The 22,389-nt window shown below is 48.8% G+C and overlaps 1 protein-coding gene across 1 annotated transcript in view; it reads left to right on the top strand.

Annotated features, from left to right (window-relative positions):
- Positions 1 to 22,389, top strand: part of LOC133508833 (dedicator of cytokinesis protein 2-like) — a 66,723-nt gene that overhangs the window by 3,288 nt on the left and 41,046 nt on the right. Inside the window, exons 6-24 of the mRNA XM_061835292.1 lie at positions 42 to 190; positions 373 to 508; positions 585 to 742; positions 2,034 to 2,115; positions 2,235 to 2,367; positions 2,958 to 3,033; positions 3,114 to 3,190; positions 4,084 to 4,334; positions 5,277 to 5,375; positions 5,502 to 5,574; positions 5,665 to 5,768; positions 7,574 to 7,775; positions 9,396 to 9,493; positions 9,591 to 9,680; positions 9,758 to 9,858; positions 10,541 to 10,675; positions 12,333 to 12,441; positions 13,541 to 13,611; positions 16,062 to 16,168. Of these exons, the coding sequence (XP_061691276.1) occupies positions 42 to 190; positions 373 to 508; positions 585 to 742; positions 2,034 to 2,115; positions 2,235 to 2,367; positions 2,958 to 3,033; positions 3,114 to 3,190; positions 4,084 to 4,334; positions 5,277 to 5,375; positions 5,502 to 5,574; positions 5,665 to 5,768; positions 7,574 to 7,775; positions 9,396 to 9,493; positions 9,591 to 9,680; positions 9,758 to 9,858; positions 10,541 to 10,675; positions 12,333 to 12,441; positions 13,541 to 13,611; positions 16,062 to 16,168 (2,251 nt within the window). The remainder of the gene's footprint in view (positions 1 to 41; positions 191 to 372; positions 509 to 584; positions 743 to 2,033; positions 2,116 to 2,234; positions 2,368 to 2,957; positions 3,034 to 3,113; positions 3,191 to 4,083; positions 4,335 to 5,276; positions 5,376 to 5,501; positions 5,575 to 5,664; positions 5,769 to 7,573; positions 7,776 to 9,395; positions 9,494 to 9,590; positions 9,681 to 9,757; positions 9,859 to 10,540; positions 10,676 to 12,332; positions 12,442 to 13,540; positions 13,612 to 16,061; positions 16,169 to 22,389) is intronic.

Genomic DNA, 22,389 nt, shown 5'->3' with positions numbered 1-22,389 from the left:
GGCACCGAGGCCGCTACGACGTGTTGCCTCGACTTCTGCAGGCCAACAAGGAGGCGCGCGTCAGGCAGGTCCAGAGGCTGATGTGGGAGCTGATGGAGTGGCGTTCCCAACTCCTGTCGGGAACGCTGCCCACTGACGAATTCAAGGAACTCAAGCAGAAGGTCATCTCCAAGATCGATTACGGAAACAAGTACGTGCAAAGTCCCAAAGGTCCGGTTGCAAGCGCTCCGAATATTTACGATTGTGAGGACGTCAGATGACGCGTACGCAGCACGAAGGCCTTTTCAAATGCGGCGCGGCAGAAGAAGGAACCTGCGAGCGTACCTCGACGAATCCTCCCGTCTTAACCCCCCCGCTCGGGACCCCGTGCAGGATTTTGGAGCTGGATCAGGTGGTGCGAGACGACGACGGCAACATTTTGGAGCCGGAGCGCGCCAGCGTCATCAGCCTCTTCCGCGCCCACGAGGACGCGTCCGCCGAGATCTGTGAGCGCGTCAAAGAAGAGGAGGTGAGCGAGACTTGGCGGGCGCTCCGGGACGGCGCCGCCGCTGTCGGGCCTCCGGTTTAACGTCTTCCTTTTGCAGTCCAACGTCCAGACGGAAAAGAGCGGCTTCTCGGCACGTATCTACTCGTCGCCCACGCACAGCCTCTACGTCTTTGTCAGGAACTTTGTGTGTCGCGTGGGAGAGGATTCCGAGCTCTTCATGTCCCTCTACGACCCCAACCAGCAAACCATCATCAGGTATCACCGGGACGACATCATTCATGCTGATCACTCATTATGGGTCCTTTTATCTTCTTTTTCTTCTTATTGCCCCCCCCCCCCCCCCGCCCAAAAAAAAAAAAAAAAAGAGTCCCGTTGCCAGCAATTCGATGCCGTGAGAATGAAACGACCGAGAACAAGTGTGCCGTATTTCATTTTTATTTAAGGTCCTATCTATGGAATTAAATAAGTGGCACCAGGATTTGAATTTGAAATGTAAAGTTGATGACATTTTCAACAGTTGCTACGATTCGCTGTCTGAAATTCGCCGTCTGTGGCACCAGGCAGGCTCACTTCAGGTCAGAAGCGAACAGCCAGCCCGTCGCAGTCGTGCTTTCTTAGTCACGTGACGTCACCTACTAAGAAAGCGCAACTGCGATTGGCTGGCTCTTCGGTTCTGACCTGGAGTAACCCTACCTGGTGGCACAGACGGTGAATTTCAGACAGCGAATCGTAGCCACCTGAATTGTTAACAATGAAAAGTTGCGCTGCAATACAACTATTGAAATTGTGATCAATTCAAATCCTGTTTTTGGTGGCATTACAAATTCAAACCCTGGCGGCACATATTTACCTGCATCCGTGTCGTCATCTATTTTGCCTTTTGAAAGTGAAAAAGACAAACGAGAAGGCAGCCAGCGGACAGGACGCGCGGCCGATTGTTTGTCGCCGGTGTGACGTTGGCGTCCATCCGCTTGGTGGCCTCAGAGTCGGGTTTTGTACACGCTGTGAGGGAGGGGCAGGACCCGACGGCCACAGAACGGCAAACCTGGGGGAATTCAACGCGTCCACCGTCGATGCAAGTGAGGAAGTCTGTTGCTATTCGGGAGCGGCGCCATAGCAACAACCGCAGCAGCGAAAACCGACCAACCAACCAACCAACCCAAAAAAAAAAAAAAGTCTTAAGCACTCCTGGACGGCATTTCGGCACGCGAGCGGCCAAACCGATGGCAGAATTGTGCAGCGACTCGATCAATCTTTAGACAGATGAGATTGTCAATTCTGCATTTCTGTCCGGCTTTTGTGGAAGGTGGCAAACGTCGAAAGTAATTGATGGTTGTTTCCTCTGGTGTCTAAAGTAGCTCCGGCAGGTCTGGGCACGCTTGCCGGTTGCAGTCAAGTAACGTTCACGCACATGCGGGATGTGAGAATTTTTCAAGTCACTTCATTCAACATAAAAGCAAATAGTTTTTGGGCGGATCCAATTTCCCCGTCGGCGATAACAGTGCTTGTTCCTTGGTCTCGTCGTGTCTGTGTGTCTGCTGTGCAGTGAGAATTATCTCATTCGTTGGGGCAGCAAAGGTTTCCCCAAAGAAATCGACATGCTCAACAACCTGAAGGTTGTCTTTACGGTGAGCCTCCGCGAGAGGGCAGCGCTGCGCTGCCTTGTCATCTCGCTTCATTTTTGCAGGTTTTTTTCAAGAGTGTGCCCGTTTTTTTTTTTGTGTTTTTTTTTCCCTTTTCATGTCAGGATTTGGGTAATAAGGACCTGAGCAGGGAGAAGATTTTCCTCATCTGTCAGATAGTCCGAGTCGGCAGGATGGACCTGAAAGAGAGCAACAAGAAGTGTACGCAGGGTCTCAGACGTCCTTTCGGAGTGGCAGGTACGTCACCAAAGTTTCGCTTCTCCTCAACAAAACGGAAGAGTTGAGCTTTGGCCAGCCTTCCATCGAGCCGTCAATTTTCTGAGCTTCCTATCCTCACGAGGGTCACAGAAGTCGATCCCAGCTGTCATCAAGGTGCGGAGGTGGGGTACACCCCGGACTGGTCACCAGCCAATCCCAATTTTTGGGCCTCGTTTTTAGTCTGCTGTCTGTACCAAAAGATTTTAGCTCTTTTTTTTTTTTTTTTAAAGTCAGCATCCCTAATAATTGAGGAAGATGATCTTTTTAAAGTGTACACATTTCATTTCCGCACAATCTAGAAAAGTGTTCTTGGTTATGATGTCAAGATTTTCCCAAGAAAAATACAGAGAGCCATTTTTTGAGAGGCTGGAAAAGATGAATGACATTTTCATTCATACGAGGAGAAAAGATGATTTCGAGATGATCACAGAAGAAATGAAAGTTGTATCTCCGGGCGGCGCTATAAACACGTCATGGCCTCGAGGATCCTATTACATATCAATCAATCATAGAAGTTGAGTTTTTTTTGTTGTTGTTGTTGATATCTTTTTGTCTTTCCGCTTTCCCAGTGATGGACATCAGCGACATCATCAAGGGGAAAGTCGAGTGCGATGAGGAGAAGCAGTTTTTCATCCCGTTCTTCCCGTAGGCCTTTGTTCTTTCTCCCGGCAAATCTTCAGATGGGCGCCGGAGCGCCGACGTCTTTCGTCTGTGTGCTTGCGCAGGGTTGTGGCCGAGAACGACTTCCTCCACACCTTCCTCAACAAAGTCACCACGTCCCGAGGAGACAGCGGCGGCCAAGGTACGCTCGTTCGTCCGTCCGTCCGTCCGTCGCTGACCTTTCCTCTCTTTATGCGATCCAGGCCAAATCCAAAGAAAAAGCGCCTACTTGATTCTCTCTCTCTCTTTTTTTTTTTGCACTTTCCAGCTGTTCTCCCGGCAACAAGTCACAAATCGTCCGCTGATGTTTTTCAATTCTTTCCGCACGCATCAGCAAACATTCGTTTCCACCGGATTGTGTGTTTTTTGTCCCCCCCCCCCCCGTCCCCGTCCCGTCCTCTTCCACTACAACGTCAAAATGGGTGCGGCGCAACCCCAAAAGTCAAATGCCTCCGAAACGTTTGCATGTTGACCTCCTACAAAAATGTCGTATCAAAACCTTCCCCAAATCACCAAACATCAACGAATCCCGTGGGAGCGGAACAAACTCTACAATTCTTTTCCTTTATTTTGTGTGTGCCACCCTACCACGGGGAAAAAAAAAAAAGACCGTTAACCCTTCCCGGGCAGAGCTTGCAAATTTGCAACAGGTTTAATATAATCGAAAATTATAAGTCCAGAGGATCCTTTTTTGAAAGTATCAAATTTTTGGTCCGGAGAGGATTGAAGTAACAATCAGTCAGCAAGAACAAAGACGGACATATTGTGGGCAAAAAAAAACAACTAAAAGAAAAAGTGTAAGATTGCAATTACAAAGTGAAGACTGCAAGATGCCGTGCCAAGTAGCTGTCCAAAGATAAATTCCACATTTTGAGTGGGTGATGAACCTCAACGCAAGTCAATGCTGATGAGGAAAAAAAAAAAAAAAAAAAAAAAACTTCTTCAAATGTGTCCAGTAACATTTTTTTCCCCCTCTGGGATGCAAATGAGGTATTTGGTAGTAAAGGCTGACGAGGCCAAACGTGCCGTTTGCAGGGCTGTGGGTGACCGTGAAGGCTCTGGTGGGCGACATGGTCCAGATCCGCAAAGAATACCCCCACCTGGTGGACCGCAGCACGGCGGTGGCGCGCAAGTTGGGCTTCCCCGAGATCATCATGCCGGGAGACGTGCGCAACGACATCTACATCACGCTGCAGAGCGGCGACTTCGACAAGTACAACAAGACCACGCAGAAAAACGTGGAGGTCATCATGTGCGTGTGCGACGACAAGGGGAAGGTCGTTCAGGTGAGCGGCGGGAGGGCGGGGGGGGGGGGGGCTTTGTCCCGACGGGTAAGTCGGACGGCGCCCAACGGGAAGGACCTTGCCAAAAAATAATGCGCAGTTTTTTTCAGCCTTTCCAGGACGCTTTGGACGTCATTAACTTCCAGGGGTTTTTTTTTTTTTGTTTTTTTGTTGTTTTTTTGTTTTTTTGCAGGCCAGTCATCAAATAAACAGATCTAAATATTTCATACTGCAAAATCAACGTACGAAAGTACATCTAAATGTTATTTATTGCCACTTTCAGTTGAACGTTTCCGTCAAACAAAGCAAAACCATCAATTCATGTTGCGTATTTAGCACTTTGTAACTACTAGCTTCATGCTAACACGCGATCAGAAATTGCTCCAACGGGCGATTGGACCTCACGTCGACGGGCGTCGTGGAAGACCAATGGTGAAGCAACACAGACAGACCGTCTGTAGCAACAATAGAAAGTGTAACCGAGTGGAAAAACGACCACTGCCGACTGAGTTGAGACGGTCAACTGCGCATTATGTATCTCGTTAATATACCGCCCCCTAGTGGATAAGTTGTCCATCGAGTTGAAGAATGAAATGGTGACTTTGAAGTGTTTTTTTTTTTTTTTTGCGGTGGGGGGCCGAAGCCGGGGTCGGGCAGCAAGTCTCCAAAATGGATCGGAACCGGGACTAACGTTCCAATTGCGGCAGAATTATTCAAAGTTTCAAATGTCAGCGTGTAGTTTTGATTCCGGTGGAGCACGGGAGGAAGCGCAATTGAAAATGTTTTTTTTTTTTTTTTTTTTTTTTTTTTTTCCCCCCACAAGTGAAAATTTGTATTTTTACAAGAAGCAGCAGACTCGCGACCGGAGGCGAGTCCGTCACGGCGCCGCGGGTCCGCTTCAGGTCTGGAGCGTCTGAGCGTGACACCGAGTGTCCTTTTGTGTAGAACTCCATCTGCCTGGGAGCAGGCGATAAAGCCACCGGTGAATACAGATCCGTCATCTACTACCAAGTCAAACAACCTCGCTGGATGGAGACGCTCAAGGTGCCTTTCCGCAATTATCCACGCCCCGAAATATTCCAAAAGCGTCTTTGTGAAAATCCGAAGCACGACGACGCGCGCTCCGACTTGCGGAAAGGCGACGATTTTTGCTTTTTGCTTGTCCTCCAGGTGGCCGTCCCTCTGGAGGAAATGCACAGAATCCACCTTCGCTTCATGTTCAGACATCGCTCGTCTCAAGAGTGTGAGTGCACCAAAAAAAAGCAATCGGGAAGTTGCCATCTCACGCTTGTCTCTCCCTTTCTTCCATGCTGCCACTCGCCCGCCGCCGCAGCCAAAGACAAGAGCGAGAAAAAGTTCGCCATGGCCTTTGTGCGTCTGATGAAGGACGACGGGACCGTTCTGCGGGATGGATCGCACGACCTGCTGCTCTTCAAGGTCGGCATTCCGACCGCCACGCTTTTTCCCTCCCCGAGCACTTTGGTCAACCTTTGTTTGTTGGCGCGGTCGTCGCTCCAATCGCGATCCACCTTCAAAAGTCCATTCGGAACTTTCTTTCTTTCAAAATAACCGTTAGCACGCGCAAAGAGCCACGACCGTCTGGATGCACAAGAATCTTGATTGCCAAGTCGGGGGTTCCAGTCAACTTTCGGGGAAGTTTGGGAATCAACGCGTGGGTGTGCGGACATGTGCGTCCACGTCCACGTCCACGCAAGTTTTGTGAGTGTTTCCAGTGCAAGGAGAGAATTTCGTTCCCACCTCTGAGGAAGAAGTCGCCCGGAGCTGTGAAAGCAATCGTCGCCCCCGCACAGTCTCGGTCATGTCACGTCGCACACTTTTCCTCTTTTCTCATATATTTGATTTTTTTATTTTCCCCATCTTAGGGGTTAGGGTTAAACGCCGCCAAATGTGGCATTTGGGTGTCCGCCGTAATTCGGTTCCGCCTGCAGTGCAAGAACGGCGGCAGCTTCGTTTGCACCGTCGCTCCAAAAGTATCTTCGTGAGCTGCAATGATCTTTCCTTGGGATAATTTGCTCCCGTGGCCCTTTTGGTGCGCCTCGTTGAAGGCCGTGAGCGCGCCCGCATTTATGCTGAGCGAGATGGAAACGTGAGGATGGGCAGAAACAAAAGTCTTAACGTGTGGACCGGGCCTCTGCAACGGCGGGGCGGCTTTAGAGTGCCTCGTTGTCGCGGTGTGGAAAAAGCCTGGTGGGATATTTTCCAGCCGCTGGAGCCTTTCGGCAGAAATATTTTGGTAGAAAGTTGAGCTTGTGGTGGTTTCAGCATGTTTCGTCAAGGGCAGAACGATTTAAAAACAAAAAACAAAAAACCATTTTGTTATTGAATCCTCATTTTCTCTACTTGGCCATCATCATTCAGCAGTGCTGCTAAAATATGATTTTCCTGATGATCAAGTGGTTATCATACCTGCCCCACAGTTCTGCTGCAGGGGTTTCGAATCGGGTTTCCGGCCATCCTGTGCAAAGATTGCATCGTATCTCTGCGCTTGGGATTTTTCGTTTTTCTTTGGATACTCGGTGAAACCTTCCAAAAACACGTTGGCCTGTTTTTAGGGGTGTGGTTTGTCCTTTTTTTTTTTTTTTTCAAGCAAGCTACAAAAGTGGGGAAAAAAAAAAAGAAAACAACAAACATACTGTAAGACGTGGGAGGTAGCAAGTCTTACCAACTGTAAACAAGGATTTCAGTTAGTTTTCATTTTTCCAAAAGCCATCAAATATTAGTGTGTTGAGTTCTCCTGCAAAATTTGAGGTCATTAACCACCCCGCCCATTTTTCCCTGGAAAAGAAGCATTAAAAGTTAGCATTTTGCACTGACTTGTCATCTTTAAACGTAGCGGTTGTACATCTGCGTATGACATTTGGCTCACCCGAGCGGGCTGGCAGCGAAGATAAATACATTTTCTGCTTAATGAGCGCAGGTGAGACTGAATCCACTTCCTGATTAAATGTCAACTCCAGTGAAGATAAATTAGCGCTGATGTAGTCGGAGACCAAACGGCTCCTCTCGCCCGGGGATCCTCGTCGGGCTTTTTCTCGAGAAGTCCAAATCATCAACTGCGATCGTAAACTTTGCCAGAAAATGCGCAGCCGGGAATCGCGCCCTGCGGAACCTCAGAACGGCGAGGCAGACGTGCCGGGAGTCTGGAGTGCACGGCGGCGCCACAGGCTGATGCGAACTTGCAACCGGTATGAAAAGAGGACTCGTTCTGATTGTCGTGGCAGGGGGACGGCAAGCGCATGGAGGACGTCAACTGCTACTTGTCTTTGCCCTCCACCCACCGCCCCTACGGGGACCTCCACAAGGGGGCGATACTGGGCCGCAGCACCAGCAACGTGAGCGGGGGCGGCGGGGGGCTCTCGGTCAGCTCCAGAGACGGCTTCACCATTTCCACCTTGGTCTGCTCCACCAAGCTCACCCAGAATGGTAAAATTCACACTCTGTGGGGGTCGGGGGGGGGGGGGGGGGTCGTCCTCCTCCCCGTCGGGTCCCAAAAAACGACCAGCAGTAGGTGAAGGTCCCCGAAGGTCGATAGTTCTTACATGCCACACGCGTGACACATTTTTGCAGTCATTAAAAGACAAACTCATGACGAGATTTTAATCGTACGACATGACTTGTACTCTCCAAAGTCACGTGCGGCTTCCTCCGTCATGTCGTACTTGTGCTGCAAAGTCGTGATGATACGAGCGGAGGGAAGGTCCGGTTCTGTCAGGGCGATTTGTGTCGACCCGTTATTACATTTACGGTGACTCAAACGAGCCATTTTTTGTTGTTCATTTTTGGGATTTGCATGTACTTGACTCCTGGCGAAGTTGTGAAGAACGAGGTGACCGCAACGTTCGGGTCCGACGTTGTTGCGACTTGGCCCTGCGCGTGCGGTTCAGCTCGGCTCTTTGAACGTTAAACGCAGTCCCGCGCACGGCGGGCAGCAAAGCAGATTCGGCGCCGGTACCGAGCGGCGGCTGTTACCGGGGAAACGCGTCCGTCACCGTGATGAATGTTCACCTTTGTCTCGGTCGCTGACACCGGAGGGATTTCTGGACTCTGGCCCAGTTTATCGCCGGGGTCGTTTCGGGTGGCCCGGCAGATGGAGGCGGCTCGCCGTGGCGGGGGGGGCGGGGCAACGGTTTTCACAGGCTCGTCCTCCCGTGGCACGGAAGCCCGTTCTGGCCCTGAATGTCAGCAAAGACCTTTGGAAAGATGACGTTTACGCAGAATGTTCTGGGTCCATTTTGACCAAGGCCAAGAATATTCTCATCAGAAGGAGTTTCCTTCTTTCAACGTTTTTTGAACGTCTGTCGTTGTTTGTTTTGTTTGGTTTTTTTTTTTTTTTCTCTTCTTTTCCTGCTCAACGCGAATGTGGTACCAGGACGGTACCGACTGCACGAGACAAATTCTTGTGCGTTGTTCCGTACTTGGCCATGAAAGCTGATCCTGATCATCATGAACTAGAGACTTTTCAAAACGTATGAATAATATCAAAATCGCAGTGTCTTTTTGTCCCATTAACAATGAAAGTGGAGACGACAATATCAGCAGTGAGACCGAGACGCAATTAAAAGTTTGGAAAAACAACAAAAACGATACGTAAGAACCAGCCCAAACTGCGTTCCAAGAGATGCCATTCCAGCACGTCGTCAGATCGGGGAGCATTCGGGAGACGTCGGCAAGTCTTTTTGTCCTCTTGAATTTGGTGCGATCGCCCGTGAGCACCTGAAACTTGCCCATGTCCCGCGGACAAGATTATTGGAGCACGCGATCCAAATTGAAATGGCGTTTAAAAAAAAAGGAAAAAAGTCTTGAAGCGTTGGGTCGGTTTTTTGATTTGAATGTTTGAAAACTCCTCGTGTGTGTACCAGGACTTGGTGTTCGTAGTCGAAAGTGCCAAGTCACCCTCGGGTCCATTCAAGCGAGGCACTTTTCTAAGCCTTCCAAAAGTTGCCAATCCGAAGGCGTCGGACGTCCCGAACTCTCCCGACGCTGTGATCGATATTCTTTCGGAAAGTGGAGCTGAAATGTCGTGGTTGGCCGACTTCTTTGCAGTGGGCCTGCTGGGGCTTCTGAAATGGCGAAGCCTCCCTGAACTGTTGCGAGAAAACCTGGAGAAACTGAAACTGATCGACGGGGAGGAGGTGGTCAAGGTCAGTCGGGCGACCCTAACCCTAACCCCCACCCCCCACCCCACCCCACCCTTTTTTTTTTTGGTTCACGTCACCTTTTGCTGCTTTTTTTTTGTAGTTCCTGCAGGACACTTTGGACGCTTTGTTCAACATCATGATGGAACATTCTCAGACTGACGATTACGACATTCTGGTGTTTGATGCCTTGGTGAGTCCAAACTAAAACCCGTCGCATGATTTCACGCGGGTTCTAACGCTATTGTGTTGTTGTCGCCCCCCCACCAGATCTATATAATAAGTCTGATCGCGGACAGGAAATTTCAGCATTTCAACACGGTGTTGGAGGCCTACATCAAGCAGCATTTCAGCGCCACCTTAGCCTACAAGTAGGTCAAGTCTGCGATGCGAACGCTTTTCTTTGCTTTGTTCATTTCCCGAATTGAACCCGAGGACGCCTCCGAGGGGGCCCAGACGACCCGCCAGTTGCGACCTTGCCCCCCCCCCCCAAACACTACATTGCGAACTCCCCATCTCGGGTCCACATTAAATCCACGCACCAGAGACAAAACTGGAAGACTTGACGGCAGCGAGGTCAGAAGGGTCCGGAATTTCATATCAAGGCAGGCCTGCGAGGCAAGTTTAGCATTTTCCTATTTCAGAGGACGGAATGTGGAGTTTGTTTGCAGTTTTCGAGCGCTCGGCGGCTCCCTCGATCGTCGTCACGTTTGCCGCCTCACGTGCAAATGCCGGCCACTTGATTAGGTACCCGTGCGCAAGACTGGAGCGAGCTTGACCTTGACAGAGATCCGAAGTCGACAACTCGTTTATTGTTGTTTGTAGGAATTAGTGCTCGATTGTGATGCAGGATCTTGAGTACTGTTTTGTTCCCACGTTCTGTGAGCGCCATGAGGTGGACATTCTGTATCGGGAACTTTGTGGACCATGAGAGTCAACTCATGCGTGAAAAGCGGTTTCCCCTGGACTTGTCCTCCGCTTCTTGACTTTTCCACTGTGTAAAAGTTTTCTTGGCCGAGGTTTGCGCCTTTCGGTCTCTCGTGTCTCTCCCAGGAAGCTGATGTCGGTGCTAAAGAAGTACCTGGACGTCTCCAGTCGAGGGGAGCACTGCGAGGCCATCCTGCGGACTCTCAAAGCTCTGGAGTACATCTTCAAGTTCATCGTTCGCTCCCGCATGCTCTACTCCCAGTGAGTGTTTTTTTCATGCCCTGTTCAGCATCGTTTGAAGTTGAACGCGCCTCCCGCACGCCGTCGATCACGCTAATCGACGGTGACGAGTTAGCCACGGGCGTCGCTCCCGGTGCCAGCGGCGCTAATGCGCGTCCAGGGCAATGACAAGGTTCAGAATTCGGGCGTCGCGACGACCGAGCCGGTCCGGGTCATGAAATCGGCAAGTCCGCAAAATAGGAAGCATCAAATCTCAATTTCATGGAGGAGTCGTCGTCTTCAGGGCCTTGCCATTTGCTCCTTTCTCTCCCCGCCTACGTGTCCACTCTTTCGGCAAATTATTAAGAAAATAATCTGGTCTCGGTGGGATTTATTACAAAGTATTTACGGACAAGTGAATACACGTTAAAGGAAAGATTTAAGAGCTTGTCAGAACTCATTTTGTCCGTTCGGCCCTCGCCACGTTGCGATTGACTTTTTCACTGCGTCGTCCACTTTTTCTACGATACACATCTCATTTTAAATAAGTCATTTTTTATTTTGCTCTAGAAGAATTTCCGCACGGATACGCGAGAAGTGCGAGTTGGGAGAAAAAAGGGTGTAGAAAGAAGAGAATGTTTCAAGTTTGGGATCATTGTACAGGTGAAGAAGACGGAGCGCATTGCGGAACTGGCTGACGCGTAGCCTCAAGTGTCCAACGAGCCCCCGAGTGGCTAAACATACCAACAGCACCTCACATGCCCATTTTGTATTGGAGTTCTGTTTGAAGCTTGAAAATATATGGAAATAATAGTCGCTACTTTGCTGATTTTCATGTATTTCTGGAAAAACGAGGGGCTACCGTATCCAGTGGACCCCGAAATAATCACAGTTCAGCATCCGCGGCTTCACCTGGGTGCAGACTTCCAATCCAATCCTTTTTTTTTTTTTTTGTTTACTTTTGGGATGGAACCATCCCCGAAAATGTTTCGGTGGTGGTTTATCTACGATTATTCAAGATTTTATTTTCTTTGGGGGGAAAGAAAACCAAAGGTGTCCCCCCCCCCCCCCCCCCCCCCCCCTCAAAGCAACAACAACAACGAGGATCAATTAGCCGCTGAATTCTGCTCGTCGGGGTCCGGCCCGGTCCCGGACGAGCGAGACGCTGCCGCGCTTGTTGTGATCCGGGTTTATTCAAATAACTTGAGCAGGATTACGTAGCGGGAAAAACACACTGCGCCAATTAATCGTGGACATCTTGGCGCGTCGTCGCGCTCGCGGGTCCCGCCGCCTCTGCCATCTGTTGCTTAGCGACCACCTCAAGTCGATGAGACGCAGTTTTTCCGGTTTTTTTTTTTTGGTTGTAATTGAACCCCCGTGACCTGCAAGTGTCGTCATTTCGCTGCTTCTGGTTGTTTTTCTTTCTTTGAAAGAAAAAGTGCTCGGCTGCCATCTTGTGACCTTTATAAGCAACGACAAAAAGAGTTGGTGGGTTTTGTGGTTTTGCGATTTGGAGTCTAGGCAAAAAGTGGGGCTTCACTCAAATTCTGGAAATTGCAACGAGTTGCAGAGATGCCCCAGCACTGCCGAGAGGCCCTTGAGCAAGTCACCGAAAAAAAATCCTTGACGGTCGATCATAAGTGTTGTACGGTTTGTGTTTTGCGCGGCGTCGATGACTGAGCCTTCGTGGCCTCCTCAGGCTCTACGTGGGCAACGAGCAGGCCCAGTTCGAAGAGTCGCTCAGGATGCTTTTCCAGTCCATCAACAACCTGATGAGGACGGACTACACCACCACTTTGCTGCTGCGGGTAATTGCTTGCACTTTTCACCACACCTGCGTCGTTTTTCCATCAATGGTTTTGATTCCACTTGTCGCCTTCGCGACAGAGCTTTTGCCTTCTGCGCTGTTTGTGTGTTGCTACTTTTGAGTGCCTTCCGCCTGTTTGGAGTTTCACTCTACAGCGGACGGACGACAGCTCTCGCGTATTCCTGAAATGAAAATTTGAAAAAGCGGAATCCACACGGCCTGCGCGAAAGTCGGCCCGCTGAGTCGCTACACCACAGGTGTCAAACTCAAGGCCCAGCGGCCGGATGCGGCCAGTCGCACCCGTTTGGGCGGCCCGCAAAAGCAAGTCTTGGTTTTTTTTTTTTTTGCGCCAACTTCTACTATTTTTGCAAAAAATTAAACCATCATTTCAAATCACGCCAGTGTCGGGTAAAAACCCTCCTGTATCCAAATGTCAACGTCACTTTTTTTTTTTTTTTCCCCCCCTCACAATTCAATGGTGTTGACAAGTTTCCAAACGTTACGAGGCGTCCGTATTTTGTTCGGGACATCGCTCAAGGTTGACGCGTTACAGATCGTTTTGGATATATAATAATAATAATTAGCAGTACGTCCACACTGAACCGCTGCTCGGGGCGCGCTATTTGATAACGGCCCCTGCTGCCAAGAGCCCAAGGCGAAAATTGTCTTTGGCTCCGCCGTCAACATGTTGCGAGTCTCCTCCGTGCTAGCGCGCCTGCTACACTTCTTAGCACGCTGAGCAAGATGGCGCCCACCGGTGTGGCAGCCTCCGGCACCTTCTGTGGTACGTTTACAAACGAACGAGAGGAGACGCCGGTTGAATGTAGCGTCGAGCGGGAAAGCATTTCGATGTCACGCCGAGCGTTGCGTCGCCGGCATGGACGGCCGAACGACGATTTGAAGTTTCCGTCGGAGCATTTCCTGCGGCACAGGAGTCGGAACGACTCTTCTACTGAGTGTCGTCTTCGTCTGGTGATTTTTCTTCCCTGATTCTAAACGCCAGTCGGATGTCGTCGCGCACAGAAGCAAAAGCAGAAGAGTTTAAAAAAAAAAAAAAGGATAATCTGATGACGGCTGGAAGGATTTTTGTGTTTGCTCAGGTTGCAGCCCTGAAGTACCTGCCGGCAGTCCTCCATGATGTTGAGAAAGTATTCGATCCCAAATTGCTCAGGTAAGCTCACACGCTGGCTTCAATTCCTACCTTGACTCCGATGAAGTGAGCGCGAGTGTCCACTTCCACACGGACGCTCATCTTTGGTCCGAGGCGGCTCGTCCCCCCACCGACCCCGCCCGAGGGATAAAAATCTCATTAGGATGACACATACACAAGGACACGCTCTTCAACACTCCGCAGCGCCTCCATTTTTCCCAGCAAATTGACAATTGCAGCAAAAGCCCAAGACCGAGAGCCTCGCACGGCTTCGGCCTTTAGCCCCCAATTCCGGCCAGCCGCCACTTCGGGACCGTTGCGAGAAAGCTTTGAAGGCGCGTCTTAATGTGAGGAAAAGTGACAGCGAAGTCTGCCTGCAAATGGGAAGCTTTGAGTCGCACATTGTTGACCCGACTGCATTTTTTTCCTTTTGACTTGAATTGAACGCAATTTTGCGCATCGCGGTCTCGGGCGCAAGAGGCAACGTTGACGTCGATGAGAAAAATTAATCAACTTTGGATTTTGGTATCACTACAGTTCATTTAAATTCATGTTTCTTAAACATGTATCTGTCCTTGACTAGACGCAATATTCGACCGGGGGGAGCTGCGGTTTCCTCGATATTTCTCTCGGCTTGAGCAGAAGGACGTCCTAAAATATCGTGAAATAGGCAAAAAGCCCGAGCCGGGCCTCGTGTGCGGCGTGTCCGAGTTTGTGAATGCGCAAGAGCGCTGAAATGCGACGCTGCGCTTTAAAAACTGAAAAAAAAAAACAAAAAACGCTCGTGTTTCGGCTCTCACTGCTAATGTTTGTTCCAGACTTAAAAAAATGGTTTACCCCACCCCCCCCCCCCCCCGGCCAAAGTCAGCTGCGTTGAGCTCCAAAAGAAAATGCAACAAGTGTTAGTTTGGGAATGAATGCGTCGACCTTCCCCGTTTCACGTAATTGTGAATGCGGCTGGTTGTTGTCCTGTCCTGCCCCCCCCAATCATGACTCGCCTCATCAGCTTTTGCGCATGAGCACATCCGACGCCCTTGAGCAGCGAGTTCCGTGTCAACGCGCCCGCCACCTGCAAACACAGCCAGTCGAGTTGCGAGGCTCGCCGTCTCGTCCTTGTCCCTAAAAAAGTGAGTTTGGCCCACTGGTGCGCACGTCTTAGCCGGCTCAACTGGCAAGAAAGGCCCCCGTGAAGCCGTCAGCGGCGCCGGCGTGTCCGCTGTGATTCCTTCGGCGTGCACTCGGTGACCTTTTTCCTTGTCGGTGGCGCCCCGGGCGACATTCTGCGCTTTTCATTCGTTTCATCTCAGTTGATTAGCTGGCCCAATTAAGCCTCAGAAGGTCCTCGATGTGCGTCGCGAAAATTCCGGAAATCTCGCGGCGTGTATCATCTTTGTGCGGAACATTGCTGTGGCAAATCAGCATTATGTCAAATGATGATGCAGAAAGAAAGACAATATATTTGTGCATACTTGGCAGACATACGAGGGAATCTTTGAATCTTTTTTCTTACATTTGAAGAGAATTGCTGAAAAAATGTAAATGCAGTCCACAATTGCAGTTCCGATTTCATTTTTTTTTTTTGTATGGTTTTGCTCTTTTTTTGTTGTTGCCAGTTTCACCATCATAAACAAAACATTGTCCTCTTTAGAATACAAATGTGTTTTAATATCTGCATACTTTCTACAATAACAAATGTAGGCTTCATACGTGATCTTCACTGAAGATGAATTTCCATTGTTCCTTTTGTCTAATCTACGCTGATGTTTGACACGCGGGACACGGCGTGATCGTTTCAGACCCCGAATCGGCAAAATGCTGACGTTACCCAAACGAGGCCGTCGTTGTTCTTGGCGAATGTGTTGATGAACATCAACGAATAAAATGCAAAATACAACATAAACTACCTCAAATTTGGCGGGCCTTCACCACAGAATACATGAAAGTAGCACTAATACCGCGGGCGTATGTCTTGTCTGTCAAATGTCTTCAGTATTTTCCTCCAGCCCATTGAGAACTAAAAGAGGAACCCCAAATTCCACCGACTCTCACAGAGGACATGAAATAAGAACTGATATCAATTTTGTTTGACTGTGACGATGAGAAGCGTTGCGGCCTCGCGATTAGCGAATCTCTTGTGACCGTCAGCAATCTTCAAATGAAATTGAATTTGCAAAGCAATGTGAATGGAAGCTAAAGTGCCTCACGGAGCTCAAATCATTCAAGTAGCACAAAAAAATCCAGCACACGCAAACGTAGCGCCTGTTGTCCAAAAGTCAAGAGGCGTGGCCAAAATGTCAAAGGTCACATCAGGAAATCTCTCCTGGAGCCAATTTGCAATTTAGATTGAAAGCGCAGCAATTCATTGAAGACTTCAACAAGATTCAGCTATTTGTTATCTCCCATGGAATCAGTGCCGACGTCATCAGAACAAAAAAACTTTCTCTCTTTCTGTCTGGCTTTGCCCCCCCCAGTCAGTTGCTGCACGACTTTTATTCCTGCATCCCACCGGAGAAACTCCAGAAACAGAAAGTGGCCTCCATGACCGAAATTGTCAGCAGTCAACTTTTCCGCCGGCCAGGTTTGTATGTTTTATTTATTTATTTATTTTTGTACGAATACGGCACTCTGCTCGAGTGTATCCAAAAAAAAAAAAAAAAAAAAAAAGAAGAAAGAAAACATGGACCAACGCGCTCTGGCTGAGCATTTCTGTTCCATTGAACAGGTTTGTGAGTTGGTCGTGTGTTTGATGACACAACAGGCGACCGGAGCCGGCGGTCCACTTTTTGTGACTTTATGAGCGGCTCGGTGCTTTGTCGTTGATATTACGAGGCAACGTTCCGTTTCTTCCGCCGCGTTCCGGAAGGTGACAGACCACGGCCGGCGCCGAAGCGCATTTGGTAGCGCGTCGGCCGACGTTCGGAGAAGCCTTCGCGTCGGGAAATACCAAAATTCTGTTAAAACGTCGTCCGTGTGGAAGCTCCTTTGGCAAAATAGAATTCTTAATGCCCAAATGGAATCATTGTTTCTGTTAGCAAGAAAAATGTCAATATTGAAATGAAGAGTAAATCACACGATTCCTTAAGATTATTTATGATTTTTGGGAAACCAAACAACCTTTGATTGGTTGAACGATGCTGCTCGGAGGAGCTCAGCGGGCTCGACTTCGGCAATAAAAGTTGCCTTCGCGTTGAGATTTGAACTCCATTTTTTGGGGGGTTTGTTTAGAACTAACGCGACAGGTTATGTTGACAAAACATTATAGAATTGTAAATATGGCAGATTGAAGGGAATGCCTCGTTTCCATCTTCAGTCCCTTGGCAAGTGTTGATGAGTTTTATTTAAAAAAAAACAAAACAAAACAGCACAACCTTGCTGTATGGTCTGGTCTCGTTTTTTTTAGGCTGAGGTTAGGACAAGCACTTTATTGCGTTCTTGATTATGATTTTCTTTGTGCACTCGCGTTGACTTCACCGCCACACATGCTAACTCGTTGAGGCGCAATCAAGCGACAAGACGCGCTCGTCCTTAAAGGTCAGCGCTTGCAATTTTATTATTTTTGTTTTTTTTTGAACCATTCTGCACCTTCAAGGTCCTCCGATTGTTAACACTTAACACGCAGCAATGCCTTCTGCAGGAAAGAAAACAAAGTATTTATTGTTCTTGAGGTGTTGTTGTTATGCGAGTGACAAGAGCAAAATAAATTTGAAGGCAGGATTCTTCGGGGGCGGCCCGACTGTTAGCTGTACAAATAGAATAAAAATGTTAGAGGATAATACTTGTGTTCACTTATTATTATGATTATGGCAGGGGATTTTTTTTTTTTTTTTTTTTTTACATTGTCTTGTTGAATTTTGTTCTCCACAAAGTGCACTATGACTGAAATTCTACATAAAAAATTGTGATTTTCACATGCAAGTAGAAAGGCGAGCCAACATACTGTACCTTCATCGGAGTTCTCTAATTCATGTTTAAATGTTAAAGGTTGGGAAAAAAAAGTGCATCGTTACAACAGAAAATATCGTGTAAAATGTTGATTGTCATTGGCGTTGTAGTTTTTGACACCTTCGACACTCAGACATAAGTTGGTGCTTCCACGTAAATGTGGCGGCCCCGAGTGGACCTTCGCCTCATGTGCGTATTTTGTATTTGGCCGCTACTGTTGGATTTGAGTCAGTCCACGGCGGGCTTTGTGGCCTTTGGTCGTGTGGCCGCTGTTTCTCAATTTAGGATTAACTGCCGGCTCCTTTTTGAATAAACAAATTCAGGCCCGCTTCCACCAAGCCGGAAGCGTGCGCCGTTGTCCCAACTCAGTTGCTGATGTCACCTAACAGTAAAAGAGAGCAAGAAGAGTCCAGAAAGATGCTTATGAGCTAACAAATTGCCGCTGGAGCAGATTTGACCGACGAATTACTGACCATTTAGCGGCTCCCCAAATTTGTATGCGCTCGGCAAGCGGCGTCTCGACGCTCATCTGCTTCTTATTCCCATCTTGCGCTTCCATGGCTACCGATCTATTCATTTATTTATTTATGAATCTGTTCGAGCGTCGCCAAATAAGGCCCGACTCCGCGTAATCGAGATGGATTTTAAGCATTGGGATGCTAATCGGACGGCTTGCATGCGAGGATTGCGATCGGCCAGGAGGGAGGCCGCGATATGCAGCGCAGCTAAATTATGGATTCATAGTCATTAACGGCCCCCGGTGTCCTATTAGTGTACTGCAGGCACATATTTCATAGCTCCACCTGCCCGCCGGGTTTTTGCCTCGCCAGGGAAAAAGCGGCCAAACCGCTGACGGGCGCCGCCGTCGCGTGCGTTCGTAACGACGGCGTTTGACTTCTCATTCCCTGCAGACCACAACTTGAGTTGAGCTGCACAATCGAAGCAAGAGCGAGCGGCTGCCTCTGCGGGGATGGTTTTCCTCGGCATTTGCTGCAAACGCGCGGCCCAAGCGGGGTTAAACGCAAATGTTGTTTACACGGATCTGCGCCTCGGGAGTATGCGCAAAAGTTATATTTGGCCGTTCATTAAAAAAACAGGCGTGTTCCCTCAGGTTTGCAGAAAACTAAATGGGAATGTGTCATCAGTCTGCTTAGCATTTTTTTTTCTTTTCAAAACAACAACAACAACAACAACAAAAGTTTTCCATACGGGTTGCGTGGGTCAGGTGCACCTTCGGGCTTGTCAAGTCGCATCTCTCTGACTCAGCGGTGGTCTCGTCGTGGACCTTTGGACAAATGCTCGCATAATATTTCTGGTTTGAAAATACATTTGCGGCTCTTCTTGGACAAAGCATCATTTTGTGGTTTAAGAAATGGGAAGAGAAACAGACGACGGGGGGGGGGGGGGGGTTCGTTCTCAGAGTAGCAATTCTGAGCCTCTGTTCATCCAAAAAGCAAATCTAAGCCCGCACGACAGTTTGTTGAAATGAGGCTCGATTGGTCTCAGCGCAAGTTTTAGAATGAAAAATGAGCCATCGGTCACGTAGGGAAAGCGGAAAAGCAGGAAAAGCCGTCTTGAGCTCAGAATGGAAATTGCTGGCAGCGGCTGCAGCACTTGTTGACACGCTCGTCTTGTTGCGAGCGCTTGATGAATATGGATGCGCGATGTGCCGTTAGCTCATTAGCAACTGGATTTAATCAGCGCCGAGTGAGCCTTCTCGCGTCCCCCAGCAATCTGCGTGATTGACATTAAGGTCCCGCTTTTCCACGTCACAGAACTTTGGGCGGCGAAGCGAATGAGCCGGCAAAATGCGTCTGGACTGGACTGGACTGTACGCCTTGTTGACGAAAAAGCTCACGGCGTTCCCAAATCCCATTCAAAATGGAAACACTCTTCCACTCTCCTTTTTACAATTGCGTCTGTGCGGTCAACAAAATTTAAAGTGTAAGAATGCAAACGCGCGAGAGATTAACCATTAAAACATTTTTTTCATTTGTATTTGGTTGCCATATTAATCTCACCTTGCTTTCCGCTGGACACATTTTCCGGTCGATTATCGACATTTGTGGGACCGTGTCCAAGGCTGATTGGCATTTATAAATCGGCCTCATCAATGCTTGAGTACGACTCCAGATTTTGTCTTTGGAGGAACTCGGAGACATTTTCATGAATAACTGAATACATATTTGTCAGCGGTGTCATTGATTCCGAGCAAATACAGAACGTTAAATTATGAAGCTGGGACTGGGCAGCACCTTTTTATAATTGGTATATGCTTCCAACACATGCTCAATAAAATGTATTTTTAATAGTTTCATCAGACCGAGGATTGCGAGGACGATCACTGGCCACAACATTAGGTACACATATAATTGTGTCAAAATACAAGAACGCTTGGCAACAATATTTGGGCACCCCCCCCCCTCCCTCCACCCCAAAAAGAGATGACATTTTACAAGACCTCAGCCATAATAGGGGAAAACACAAACTTAAGTACTCAAGAGAAGTAAAAATGTCAGTTTGTTAGCTAGCAGCCTAAGCGCTTTATCATAAATGGCGCAGGATGGACGAGCCTCCATTTTCTATTCGTACAAAAGAAATAAATTAAAAAGAAAAAACCATCACACGACTTTCCTCCTTTTGTTTGCTCGTAGTTAGCCCTGACCAACAAAGCCAATGACAGAGGTTTGGTGCACCTTTTTTTTTTTTTTTGTTCAAAGTGGCTCCTCTTACAAAATTTACTGATGATTTTTCAAACAATTACATTTTTTTTTTTTTTTTTTTTTTGTCTTATTAGCCTGTGCACCTGCACCCAATGATGTGGCTGGCGAGGGTGTGTACGCCGACGGATGTTAATGGCAGAGAGGATTAGGCGCCGACACGGTTGGGAAGCACGTTCTAGCGCCCCCCCCCCCCCCCCCCCCCCCCGCTAAAATAAACGCGTCTGTAAATGCCGCTCATCCTGCTGGCGCGTGACGTGAGACTGATGCCAGCTTTCTGGACGCAATCCTTCTTGCGCTCGCACTGCCGCCGTTAAGTGCATCAATCTGCCACTCGGGGCAAATGCAAACTAATGCGCTTGCTTACACGCTTTCTACTTTCATGCACACTCTGATGCCTTCAATTTATGTAATTCCCCTCCGAAAACTTCTTTGATGAAGTAGGAGCGAGCCCCTTTGTACCTCAGTTTCTGCCCACACAGTTTGACTTGCAAAAAGCACCTCTCCGTGACCACCATAAATCACATCAGCCTGACAGGTGTCGACATTTCGTCTTCCCGAAAGGTTTCCAATCATTTGCCGTCTGTAAGATGCCGGTGTCGGAATTCAAGTTCCGACAAGTCCCCGAGCCGCAAATGTCCGGATGTCTATATTCACGCATTGCAAAGCGCTTTTGTGCTTGTCCTTGGCGATCGCAGCACACCACACCGATAAAGCAACAAAGGAGTCAAAGTTTACGTGACGACGACAGAGAATAACGGCAGGCAGACTCGCCTGAATGGAGGATGCGGAAGCCAGAATGTAATCTCCAAAAGGATCGGGAAAGGCATCGCGCAATGGGGTCCTCTCGGCTCGAGACGGCTCCAAGTCTTTTGTTGTGGTAGTCCGTGGCTGGAAGCTGTTTTTGAGTCTGGTTGTTTGGCATCTGCCAGATGGAAGCGCCGCGGAAAGTGCTGGAAGGACGTCTGTGAGGCGACGATCTGCGGCCTCTTTGTGGCCCGGCCTTCATAAACGTCGCCGACGATGGAGCGACTCCGCAGATGCGCTGCGGGGTTTGAATGACTCCCGTCGCTGCGGCAAACGGCGATGAAGATGCTCGCTGCCGTGCATCTGGAACAATTGCTGAGCGTGTTTTTATTATTATTCTTAATTTTTTTTTTTTTTTTTAACAAATTTTCTCAGCTGGTGTTGGCTAGTAACAAGCTAGGTAGCGCTGTGTGTAGCTTTAGTTTAGGGTTAGCACGTAGCGTCGTCACTTCGACTTCGCCCACTCGGGTCCGGCGCTTTAGCAGCGCGCTGGCTCGCCTCGACGAGGTCCGGGCGTTCCGAGGGAAGCTGACGGTACGACTGGTCTCAACCTGCCACTTGTTTGCTGTAAATTCATTTCCTGGCCACTCGGCAACGTTTTGCTCAGTGTGACAGCAGCGCGCTGGCGGGATTCCGGAACATCCCGAGAGGTTCTCCGCCCATCTGACGAATCCATCCATTTTCTCTACATCTCGTCATTGACTTGAGCCTTTCCCAGCTGAATTTGAGCGATGACTTGGCCTTCATCCCGAAGGGCTCGCCTGGCATACGTAAACAAACGCGCGTGAATTGGCTTGTTTCAGGTGCTGGCAGGGTGTGCGCGTCACTTTAATGTAGACGTGGCGCCAGCCCAAGAGGAAAGCTGTTGGCCTCCAATCAAAATCAGGAAGTCGGGCCTGTCGTGAAAAGTAGACGTAGCCAAAAGCGGTAGCAGGCTGCTCACGTCACATTGTGAACAGAAGCTTCGAAAATCTCATCATCTTTCCGTATTTTCAATGTTGACCCTTTCATTTGATTGCATGGAGCAGATCGAACAGGAATCGATCCCCCGCCAGCTATGTGGAGAACGACACGATGGCATTAAATTGGCAAACGTCCTCGTCCGCGACGAAATGGGAAGAACAATTGGCGAGGGTTGGATGAATCGCTCCGCTCCTGCGCGTTGGCTTTTCGTCCGCTGACTGACTGAGTCGATCGTTTGAGTCACGTCGCCGAAAAAGAATCGCGCGTGCCGTACTGCAAAACTGTCAAAGCCTCTCAGAAAAACCATTTTTCCTTCAATCTCTCTGATTGGAGTGCGTGGCGCTTCTTCAAATGTACTTTTTCCATC

Source organism: Syngnathoides biaculeatus, chromosome 11, assembly GCF_019802595.1.
Source record: "Syngnathoides biaculeatus isolate LvHL_M chromosome 11, ASM1980259v1, whole genome shotgun sequence".
Classification (NCBI taxonomy): Eukaryota; Metazoa; Chordata; class Actinopteri; order Syngnathiformes; family Syngnathidae; genus Syngnathoides; species Syngnathoides biaculeatus.
Note: the sequence above shows the minus strand (reverse complement) of the source record. Positions and strands in the feature narration are given on the sequence as shown.